This window comes from Catharus ustulatus, chromosome 3 (genome assembly GCF_009819885.2).
Source record: "Catharus ustulatus isolate bCatUst1 chromosome 3, bCatUst1.pri.v2, whole genome shotgun sequence".
In the NCBI taxonomy this organism is placed as follows: Eukaryota; Metazoa; Chordata; class Aves; order Passeriformes; family Turdidae; genus Catharus; species Catharus ustulatus.
The window spans coordinates 32,192,265-32,204,280 of record NC_046223.1 but is presented as its reverse complement, the minus strand read 5'-3'; the positions used below and the strand labels follow the sequence as shown (position 1 = coordinate 32,204,280).

General features: G+C 36.1%; 1 protein-coding gene across 1 annotated transcript in view; it reads left to right on the top strand.

Annotated features, from left to right (window-relative positions):
• ZFAND3 (zinc finger AN1-type containing 3) overlaps positions 1–12,016 on the top strand; it is a 134,039-nt gene that overhangs the window by 25,146 nt on the left and 96,877 nt on the right. Inside the window, exons 2-3 of the mRNA XM_033055204.2 lie at positions 8,230–8,270; positions 10,131–10,157. Of these exons, the coding sequence (XP_032911095.1) occupies positions 8,230–8,270; positions 10,131–10,157 (68 nt within the window). The remainder of the gene's footprint in view (positions 1–8,229; positions 8,271–10,130; positions 10,158–12,016) is intronic.

Genomic DNA, 12,016 nt, shown 5'->3' with positions numbered 1-12,016 from the left:
TCTCATTCACAAAATGTCTGTCATTGCTGCTTTTTGGGGTTGTCTAGGCAGGTGAGAGATCCTGCTGGATAACTTGCTCGTTACTAAATAAGACATAGCTCCTTACCCATCTCAGAATAATAATGCTTTCTTGCTTCGTCTGAGACATACTTTTTCCTCTTGGTTTTGGCTGCTTTATTTCTGAACCTAGCTTCCTGTGCTTTTTAAGTCATAGACTAACTAACTCATCCTGTCAGATCTTTTGCATATGGTGCATCTTCAGATGCTTTCTCTCTCCATGTTTGGGATGGTTAGCACTTGAAATTCCTTTTTGTTTGATTGCAAGACTTGCTAGACACAAAATGCAGAGCTCAGCAACACAGTACTTTGTTCTATAATTTTGGTGTTCTGCTAGCTTTTGAGAGAATACACATAGCACAGTATTTATACCAGTATTTATTAGTGTGATTTGTTAATAGTAATGCAACAACAGCATTTTAAAACCAGTTTACATACCTTGTCCTTTAAAATGTTATTTGACATAAACCCTGCAGTCTTGAAAATACTTTGCAAAGCTGTTCCCCTCTCCCCCCACGAAGAATTCCAATATTCTAACCATTCTAAGCCATCATAATGGCAGGCATTTTTAAGTATACTTGTACCATAGAAAAATAACTTCGATTAAAAACCTTAATGCTTCTCTATGTATTTGCATAGAGAAGAGACACATTGGGCTTGAAATCAGCAAGAATCAAATATTTTCCTACTTTCTAGGCCTAATCTGGCAGTTCAGGTCAGGAAATATTTTAGGAGGATTTCCTGGCAAAGTTTGATGTGTAATTACCCATACCTTTAAGTCCGAGGACAAAACAGTTTCTTTCTTGAGGTTTCTTCCAGCCACTTTTTTTTTTCTAAGAATGTTTTACTATTTAGTGTCTATTTACTGATCCTGTGGTAAAAGGAATAACTGAAACGGAATAGAGTTTTGAGTAGTGCTTATCAGCAGAGCATTTATTGAAGTGTCTGATCTGAAGAAAAAGATAAAGTTGATACCCCATATTCTAAATCTCAGGAGGATGATTGTGTTGTCGTAGGGCAATGTTAGTTATTACCTGCAATATACAGCAAAATAATATCCTTGAGGAATTGGTGGAAGGCGGGTAGATCACAACTTTCAAGTTTTATTCCTACTTCACTTAAGGCCTCTTCAACTCCTAGAATTCCAACCTTTTAATTGTTCTTTAAATAGTAGACTACACATCTTGAAAAAGATTTTGAAAAGTTATCAGAGGAATGTTTGCTATATGATTTTGCTGCTGAGATTGTTTTTTTTTTTTAAGTGTAGATTTGTGTATTTATAGGAATATGAACCTTTTAGCTTTGACTGGAGGGCAACAACATTGTAAGTTCAGATAGAAACCAGATGAATCAGATTGAGGTTCTCACAACCTGTCTTAGCTAGTTTAAATGAACTGGGTTCTTTTGCAGTTTATTTTAAGAATTGTTGGAGAAGGCTTTCAGTGAAAACTCTCAAGTGTTTTTGTGTGTTTTGTAAGACTCAACTACTTCACTGTGTATTTTCCACATTCTCCCCTCTTACCACTTGTGTGTTTGTGCTGTTTTCTGGACTAATTGTCAACTGAGCACTTCAGTGTCTTTATGTATTTAAAACACGAGAAGTCTTTCAGTCATAGAGTTTTAAAAGGATGCTTCAGTGTACCCATTGGAAAAAATAATGAATTAGGATCCAGCTACTTCATTGGGCTACATCAGCGTATCTTTTGAGCATGGAAAGCTGTCTGAAGGGCATTGCATTAGTACACTGTAATGTTCATAAAGATTGCATTCCATTTAATTTCAAATTGAGGTATGAACATGTGACTTCACTGACTGAAGCACCATTTTCAACAGCATAACAAAAGTTTGTAGATGATAAGCAACATTTAAATTGTTTGTGGTGAAAATGAGAAGTCCGACATGAGAATACTGATGTTTTTAAAACAACCCCCTATAATAGCTGTAATAATAAAAAAGTGTTACTGGTAGCACTTTTCTAATTGAACTAGAGTTATTAACCCTGAACAGATGATGAAGTAGAAGATTTTGAATACACTTGTGGGATATTTGATTTCAGATCCTAATTCACTTAAAAATTTTTTTCTGAATGCATATAACCTTCTTGTTGTCAAGTTCTCTGTAGGACCACCTGTTTGCCATGCTCCACTTCTACTCTTTTATTTGAAAGGAATTTGGCATGCATCATTTATGAAGAATAATTGAACTACCTCAGTTAAAAAATATAAATAATTACTTAAACTGCCCCTAAAAACTTGCCTGTATTCCCTTAACAAGATAATAAATTATGGAGGACCTATAAATACCAGACATGCAGCATATATGAAATCAGTGAGGTGACTTCTGATTTAGAAAAGTAAAATGGCTTTTTTCAGAAGGTAGTGTACAGAATATATAGAACTTTCAAAGGACAACTGAGGATCTTGTTAACAGCCTAATTAACCTCCCTCCTGTACAAGGTGAAGCGTTAGATGCTCTGAATGAATGATGAAAAGTGTCAGGCAAATACAGAATTGGATCGATTTTCTTTTAATAATAAATAATCCTTCTAATTTATTTGGATGAAAGTAAATGTGTCTGCTAAGGTTTTGCTTTTGCCATGTGCCAGGATTCAGCTCAGAGTGAATTCTAAGCAGAGGTCTAACGCACTGAAAATTGCTTTCTAATGGAAATGGTGACAGATCATTAACTACAGTAGTATAAATGCATTGATTTAACATGTGTATAGTCGTCCTAAGTTGCAAAATGCATGACATAATGTGTACTGAGCATATAGGGAGTATCTTTGTGGTTTTAACTAATTAATGACATGATTCATACTATGTTAATCTTTCTCAAACATAAGGCTTCCTGACAATGTTGGACAGGTATCATTCAGGGCTGAGATACATTTGTACTGTAGTGACACTGTGATCCTACTGTAATTGCTGTGCTGGAAGGGGACCAAGAAGCATTTAGCGTGCTGCATTTAATCACCAATGCAATTACAGGGACACTGAAGTAGATATGTTTTCTTGCTACCAAGTCATAGCAACTTCTGAATCATAACAAACCATTACTAGATATGCTGGAAGGCTTTGTTTCCAATAAAAAGGCAGAACTGGGATTTTATAGTCATACTTAATTAGCATCTGTGGTTTTAATATGTTTAAAATTAAATGTCTAATACACATATGCTACATTACAGCATTTTTTTTCTCCAAAATCCTTATTCTTCTATCATCAAAAAGCAGGAGAACAAAAATTAGTTTCAAGAACTGTGATTATTCTAGTGTTGTTCTTCCAGCATTGAGAATGCATACCTGTATGTAGTAGAACTTTTAGTCTGAGACAGCTGCACAATTCTTGTCATTGTTGAGCATCTGCACTAATAATGTTAGTTCACTGTTACCTTAAAAAGTGTAGTTGACGTGCTAATACAGGTGAAATTGAGCATTTTGTATTGCCCTTAGGCACTTGGGTAGAGTAAAGCTAGCATTAGTTTTTAGTGTTTCTGGTCTCCTTTTGTTTTTTTTAATCTTAAAGATGGGATGGGGAAGTTATGAAACACCTGACCGTCTGCTGGAAGATGGAGTATTCTGTTACCAAACCTTCATTAATTATTAGGTGTTCCTATCTAAGCTTCTTGGCAGAAGTCTGTTTTTGGAGGCTGAGTATCTTGAGATCAGTCAAATTTTGGTACTCTTCCTTTTAACTCTCTTCAACTGCACAGAATTTCCACATGTAACTTGTTCTTGAATCTTCAGAATGAGATTGTCTTTTGATTCTGTTTATTCTGATCAGCTACTGTGCATCTAACAGTTGTGTCTTTGAGATTTAGGGCTAGAATTCAGTTGCATTCTCTGAATGTGGTTTTGTTTTGGTTGTCATTTACTGGAAGAGGGGGAAGGAAAACCAAACTTCCGGTGAAGACAGAGTAGAATGTGCATTGATTTGGGTCGTACCTTGGAATGATATACTGTAAAATACGGATAAAATAAGGGATAAAAGGAGTAATTGATAGTATAGAGCATAAAATTAAGTTTATAAGATCAAGTCATCTTCTTGGAGCAGATAAGGCCACTTCACACCTTCATAAGAACGTAAGGGAAGTACCATATGAAAATGGAATCAGGGAAGCATTCTCTTCAGTTTTCATAATTAGTTACATATCAATTGTGGCACATAATATGACCATGTATAGAATTTGAAGTGTGGGATTTTAGCTATTTAATGCCCATTACTGTCTCTCAGTTTGCATTACGCACCTTTAACTGGAGATGCAGATGCATCTCTCTGAGGTTGGGACCTTATAGTGGTCTGTGTGCAGGTCTGTCTGAATGCTCAAATAGTTTATTTTCTGTGGCAAGTTGTAGGCACAACAGCACAAGAAGTGGGTGATGGTTTGGAGAGCCTCAAGTGTGCATTTTATTTTTACCCTTGCATGCAATTTATTTCCTGCTTAAAGTATAAACATATTAGAATTTCCAGGATTTCCCATTTCTGTGAATTTCTTCCTTTTTCAAAGTCCCTTTGTCATTACTACTGCTTTCATGGCCGTGTTAAGGGGATGGGTTTTTTCCTTTGGCAGCAGAGGCAATTTTAATACTCTCCTTTCAGACCAAACCCTGCGAAACTGTTGTATGCAATCATTCTGTAGCCTCTGGGCCTGAAGTATCCTCTGCGTTTAACTTAGACTGCCACTTGACCTTCTGAGTTTGCTTCACCTTGTGCTTTCCAATCTACATAATAATTTTGTGTCACACTTTAGTTAAATGGTTTCTTTTTGACAGATGGAAGTATCTTCAAAGAGAGTTTAACTGTATATTCTACTTCAGCAATAAGGCCATTCTATTTGACTTGATTTATCTATAAATATGAATGTCTTTCTGCATACCATCTTAAATTATGTACAAACAGAGATTATAAATTATCTCTATAAAAATTACTTTCTAGGGATATTGTACATATAAAATGTATACTGTGAGTAATTCTGGATTAGGTGCTGTTCAGCATGAAGGAAATCCAGGAATTACTATAATATGTCCAGTTAAAAACCGTGGTGATTTGATATCAGATTCAGAAGCATATCCCAAGCCAGCTGTGTCAGAAGGGTGTAGAAGTATTGGGTGTCAGCCTAAAGACTTGCAAACTAAAATAAGCAATTTTCATTGCCAGGACTAACTTAAAATTCTAGCTTTGCTGTGCCTTATGCACCACTACAGTCATGATTTTGCTATGTGTTCCTAGAAACAGAAATTGTATTGCCATCCCTGAAAGTCATCCAGGACCAGTTTTTCCCTATGAAGTGGAAACAGAGGATTGTGTCATGATCAAGACTGTTGGATATTTCAAAACTTTGAGTGTTTCAAATAAAATTGCCTCTAGAAATAACAGATATTGCAGATGTATGATACATTTGAGAAGGTTGTTGGGAGCAAAGGAATTTTACATTTTTGTGTTCCTCCCTGGCACTATGAGCTTCTGGTAAATTCTGGAGTCGCTGAGAAATAATTAAACCAGTGATGTGGTTAACATGTGCTTCACAAGAGAACAGCAATATGCAGGTTTGCTCAATTTTAAGTCTGGTGAGTGAATCCTTGCCTGCTGAAAAGAGGAGATCCTAGCAATGAGAGAAGGGATTTGCAATGTAGCAAAAATCTGTCAAACGTTTTACTTGACAGTCAGTGACCTACTAAATTTGATGTATATAAACTGCATAATGCATTTTCTTCATAAAACTTTTGCTCTAATTTAATACTGCATTTTCACAAAGAAGCTGATTGTTGATCAATGCTGTTACTCTGCTGTCTTCTTAATTTTAGTGTAGTGTGTTTCTACTTTCACAGAAGTGGCTGTGTAAAAGAAACTAATAAAAAAACCACTCAAGGTTCAGGTTCTCATTGCGGTAGTAGCTTCAGACTGCCTTGGATGCCTTGAAAAGGTGTATACAATGATCGAAGAGAAAATGATCCTTGAAACTGTAACAGTGTTACTTGGCTTACAAGGTCACTTGTCCAATAGTGCTGTCCTTTCAGAAAAATTTGATGGAGTTTTGTGTGTTAGAAGAGCATGGCAGCCTTTTTTCTCTTTTTCACAGAACTTTGTGTTATGTTTGCATCTGTGTTTTCCATTGTGGGTGTGCTGATAAGTAAATATTATATGAGGCTTTGGATTGATATTTAGCAGCTGAGATGGTTGATTATACCACTGAAACATTTGTCATTGCCCATTCCAATGCCATCAGTATGAACCAGCTGAACTCTGCCTTTCTTTTTCTTTGCTGCCCCTGGGGTTTAATGGCTTTTCAAAGAAAGTCCTGCTTGCATATTGAGCTGCTCCAGAAGGTCTAACCCATAAGCAGTGAGTACTGAACTGCAGCACACTAATGCTGTAGGTGTTGACTCACCATGCTGTTTTTAATTGCAGTTCTCTTGAAGGTAGATAGTCTGTGCAGACTGTCATCACATTAAATCTTTGGGTATCTACCAATCTGATGATATGTTTGTATGGCTGCAAATGCTGATCTGCTTTTCTTTTCTTGGGAATTAACTTTTCTCCTGTGCACATACTGTTAACATTTAAAACTGGCTTTCATGTATCTGTGGCTCTTGCTACAGCTGGCAAATGGTTATGTCTCAAATCTCTGGTGATATGTGTTCTTATAGAACTTCTCAGCCTGAGGTAAACCAGCTTTCAGATGTGCATGAATTGAAAAGCATCTGTAATGTTTTGATGTAATTGATTCCAAGATGTGATTGACCAAGACGTTATTACTGGAAAGTCATTCAAAATAACTATCTGCAAATTCGGGCAGAGGAGTCTATAATTCTGATACATGTTCATTTGTGATATAATTGCTTTGAAAAAATTGTCAATTTTTCTTGTCTCAAAGTAACAAGCAGTTTTTAATTTATGTGTTGTTAGACATAGATCACCTCTCAGAATTCCATTCCTGTTTGAGTGGAGGTAGGAAACAATTGTTTTGGTAATCTCAGTTGTTTCTTTGTATTCATTTTTCTAGAGAAAAAGATGCAACTAATTTGGCAAAATTATATGTTCCAGCTGGAGGTTGCCCTGGGAAAGAAAAAGGTCTTGTGGTCATGGACAGTTTTGGTACAACCTTGCCTGTTAATTGGTACTTTCAGACTTTCCCAGGATGGCATTAATGCCTGTAAATAATGGCAGAGTTGATTCAGTAATGTTGAATAAATCAAATATTGGGCAGTGTGCAAGAAATAAGTTTGTTCTTACCTAAGGATACTCTAACACAGAGAGAACTTTTGAGAATATTCTCCAGGTCTTTTTGTAAACTGGGGGAAACATGGTGTATTGCTTTGGTTATTTGCATGGGAGCTCTAGAGAGGTCTTATAACCTTTTTTTTTTTTTGTTTTATTTTTTTGGTTTTGTTTTTTGTGAGGCTACTGACTTTGAGGTTTGACCACCTTGTGGTATAATTGCATATGCACTTCGTAGACATCTGGGAGGCTTAAGATACTGCAGTTCTCCTGCTGTTTTTCTTTCAGCTCAAAGTTGCTGCCCTCAAAAGCTGAGCCGCCCTTGTGGATCTGTGAACTATACTAGTCCATGTCAGTGCAAAGTCAGCCAGGTTATTTTAAATTACTGCTGAATTCAGCTGAAGGTAGTAATGAACAGCTTGATATAATAACTGCTTAAATCATTCCAGCTAGACTTCCAAGTGCACATCTGTCTGTGTCCTTATAAGTAAAATATTTTAATCTCTCCATTGCTGTATTGTATTCAGGATTTGTCAGGACTGCAGAGCAGTTGCCAAGGGGAGTCTAATATTCAAGTGGATTGTATTTGTGCTTCCTGTCTATCATTATTATCACATTGCAATATGAGGATTAGAATGATGAATGCGTAACATATACATTGAATGGTAAAGTAAGTTTCTTTTCATATATGAGGTTGTTATAGTTATAGTAACTAGCACAGAGGTAAATGTGTAGAAGTCATATTTTGGAAATCCCTTGGAAAGAGATTGCCACACAAATTCTCTTTCCATACCCTTGTTTCTAGTTCAGCCACTTCTAGCCACTTACCTTTGATTCCTAGGAATTTAAGTTCTTAACTTCTCTATACCCTTGCTTCATTCCCCCCAACACTTCCCTGTATTGATTAGAAGTATAATGAATTTTTTAGCTCTATTTTTTTTTTATTTTTTGCCCCAGGTCCAGCAAGACTATGAATCTCTGTTCCAAATGCTTTGCTGGTAAGTGCAGTAAAAGGTTTTGTGTTTCCCTTAGATTATTGAAACCACATTCTTGGCATCTCCCTTAGGATTTGTGCATGGGTTTATCTTCCTTCAGTGTGTATATATAATCAGATTTTCCTCACTTTGGTGCTTCCTTTATTTGCTAATCAAAACCCTCTTGTGTAAATGTACCCACCAAACCTTGTTCTTGAAGTTTAGGGAATTAAGGTACATCCTTGCCTGCACAGCTCCTGTACAGATGATGTGGTTTCCACAACACATAAGTCTGAATTGTAATTTGGAATTTTATAGGATTTATTTTGTAATAACCTGTGATATATAGAATGGATAAAAAAATTTAAAAGGAAAAGTTGGTATAGAACACTTAATTCAATTTCCTTTAACTTGCAGCTCTTGAACATTAAATCATCAGTAAGTCATCAGTAGGCTGTTCTAATTACTTCATTCTATTTTCTTATTGTAAGGTCATTGCTATTGTGTAAAATCTTAGGAATTGTTATTGACCTTTTCCTATTACCAACTTCTGGCTTTGCCATTCTGAATTAATTTTTTGGTATTATTTAGTATTGTAACCTTCCTTTTAATTGTAATTAAAATCCTGTCATAGCTCATGATTTTTAACTGCCTTGGGCCAACAGATAAAAGGTTCAGCTTTTTTTTTTAACTTTAAAGATTTTTAGCATTTTTTTAAACAAAAAATGAATTTTGACTTAGATTTCAGATCTTTGATTCAGCACCACTTCATTGAACAAACACATGGGAAATAAAGACTGTTAAAAGGTTGTTCAGTAAAATGTATTTCTCTGGCTGTTTTCCAAAGGCATGGGTCTCTGGAAAGGGTATATTGAAGAAAGTGTAAGTCGTTTCTTGTACTCTTTGCCTACTGACCACAGTCACAATCAAGTGTTTGATTTGACTCAGTACCACTGTTATGTTTCATATTGGCTCGGTAAATAACTTGTGTCTGTGTACTCAGCAATGCTGGTGTTCTGATTACTGAGAAATCAAAACAGCCCATCCCTCATTTGCTGAGTTTAGCAGAGTACCCAGCACTTCACAGCCAGCAAACCAGGCATTAGGCAGAGAATCTCTTCTTTTGGTTTTTACAGTTTGGAATTATTTTTTGTTTGTAATTTTGTTTCTTTTTAACAAGAAGAAAAGATCTTGGCTTCTATTCTGCAATTTTTTTGAGATGCCATTACCTCTGATAAAGTTAATTTTTCTCTGCTGTAAAATTGTAAGATGAGACCTTGTGTGATTGGCGGTTTGGGGGTGGGAGAGTTTATGTTTTTAAAATTTCAAGATGTTCCCTGGAGCCTTTTTATTTTAATGACATAAGTCTTTGGAAGAGTTTTAATAACGTAAAGAGCTACTAGTGGTTGGAATAAAGGTACTGTAGAAGATACTGTGGAAAAAGACAAATTTGCTTTATCTTATTTAGATCCTTTCTATGGTTCCTTCAGCAAGTAGTATTGAAATGACCAGTTCTGTTGGAGTCATAACTCAAAACCTCTTGAGTGTCATCATTCCAACATAGGAGTGATTTTCTATTTTTTCTTTTTTTCCCAGATGTTACTGAAATACTTTTAGCATATTTTTATACTGGGTTTCTAGGTACATATTGATATAGAAAGATAGGTACTCCTGTTTCTATAAATTTAACCACCACAGGTAGCAAGATTTTAGGCAACTAAGGTGTTGAAACATGTTTTTCACTCTTTCAGGCACTCCAGGGAAAGAATATGAAAAATAGTTCCTCTTTTTTTCTCTTTTAATATGGCAGATTATGTTGAAGCAGAGGGAGAATTTAAAAATGTTATTTCTCTTGACCATCATTTCCTTTTTCTTTTATTTCAGAAAAAAGAAATCCACACAACGAAAAAGGTTAGTAACTCTTTAAATTACTTGTTTTGTTAATTTTTTTCTATACAGAAGAATCCAGTCTTCCTTTTTTAAAAAAAAATTAATTTGAGACATAGCAGGAAAGACCCTTACATTTGTGTAAGCATTCCTTTTTTCCATTTCCTGGAACAGGAGGTTATTCTGTACCACCTCCCCTCGTTGTCAGGGATGGGGGAAAGAGACACTCCTCCAGGGAGAAGGGGCTGCCTTCCAGCCAAGAAAGACTGGCAGAGGGAGTGGTTGGATAATGCCAGTTCTGTGCATTTTGCATGTGAACCACTCTCCTCTCTCTGGTACATTTTTGTTAGTAATATTGTCACCATTAGTGTTCATTTTCTTATCTCATTGCTGTTTCCAGTAAATTGTTATCTCAGCCTGCAGACTTTCCTTTTGTGCCTCCAATTCTCCTCTCCAGCCTACCACAAGGGGAGGGGGAAGTGAGGGAGCAGCTTGTGGTTTGGAGTTTCAGTGGGACACTAAATTTGGGAATATCATTCCTAAACCATTACAGCCATCCCTTGGGGAAAAATAATCAAGCTTGACATCCGTCAGAGTAATTAGCCCAGAGCAGGAGCAAAGGGTAATGCCAATTTGCCTTATTGTTTGACCAAATACTTCTGTATTCTAAATTTATTGATCAAAATAATTCACTGAATTTTCACTCACGTTTCTCCAAAGATGAGACAAACTGCAAAAACAACCAGATAGTATAGCAGGGAGACCAGCATTCCTTGTTTTGGTTATCTTTTTGTACTTTTTCTTACATTAAGTGTGGGAATACTGCTCACAAGTTATTACAGATATTGTTCATTTTTCTATGTCAAGAACGAGCTGCATATTGCACAGATACATGCAACCCTTTTGCCTGTAACTGTCCAGTGCTTTGATCTAGTTTCAGGAAGTTCACTAAGCTCTTCTGTACGACCACAAAATTGCTGTTCATTTGCCACAGATCAGTTCTTAGCTTTTACATAAGGGTTGATAAATACTGCAGAAGAACTTGAAGTTAGCTACCCTCTTCAGTTGTCTTTGCCTCCTCTTCACACCATCTGCCTGTTCCAATAAGGAGCACCTGACTTGTTTTACTTAAACCCTGTAGAAGCAACAGACTGAAATGTTCAAGAGCTTCTCTCAAATAATTTCAAGTTAATTGTACTCCTGCAAAGTACTTTACAACATTCTGTCTCCAATTCAGTGCTGACCATGTGTTATCAATGCCTCAGAGTCTCCAGATACAGAACAAGTGTAACCCTGCATATTGAAGTGCTTCAAATAAATACGGTCTTTAGATGGTGAAGACATAGTTGCTTTAGACTTCCCATGCATCAAGAATACAAATGCAGTGAAGTGGTGTGGGTTTCAGAAGTTTTTTTGGGTTTGTTTTTTTTTTTTTTTTTCTGAGAGAATATAGGCTGGTGAGGAAAAAAAAAGTTAATTATGGCTGGAGTATCTCTCTTTGTGACACTGCATTTTTCAAGAATGCTGCAGCCTTTCTTCTTTCAATACAGTAAACTGTGAATTCTGAGTCATTAAATACAGGACAGTGATGAATTAAAATTTTCCAGAAGTACTCTTTATTAACCTATCTTTGCTCCCATTAGGTTTGTGGAAGTTCTAGTATCAACTTCAAGTAGGGACATTGTTTGAGTACTTTTTGAAATGCCACTTGATGGAAAGTAGTATCTTTCAGGCAGGAATTCTGCATTCGTGGAAACAGCACCTGGTACCTCAAGAATTCAATTTTAATTGGAACCTATGGGAACAGTCACAGAATGAACTATTACAGAGTACAAACAAAAATTTAAATAGAGAAAATGATAAGGCTACACTTTCTACTTACA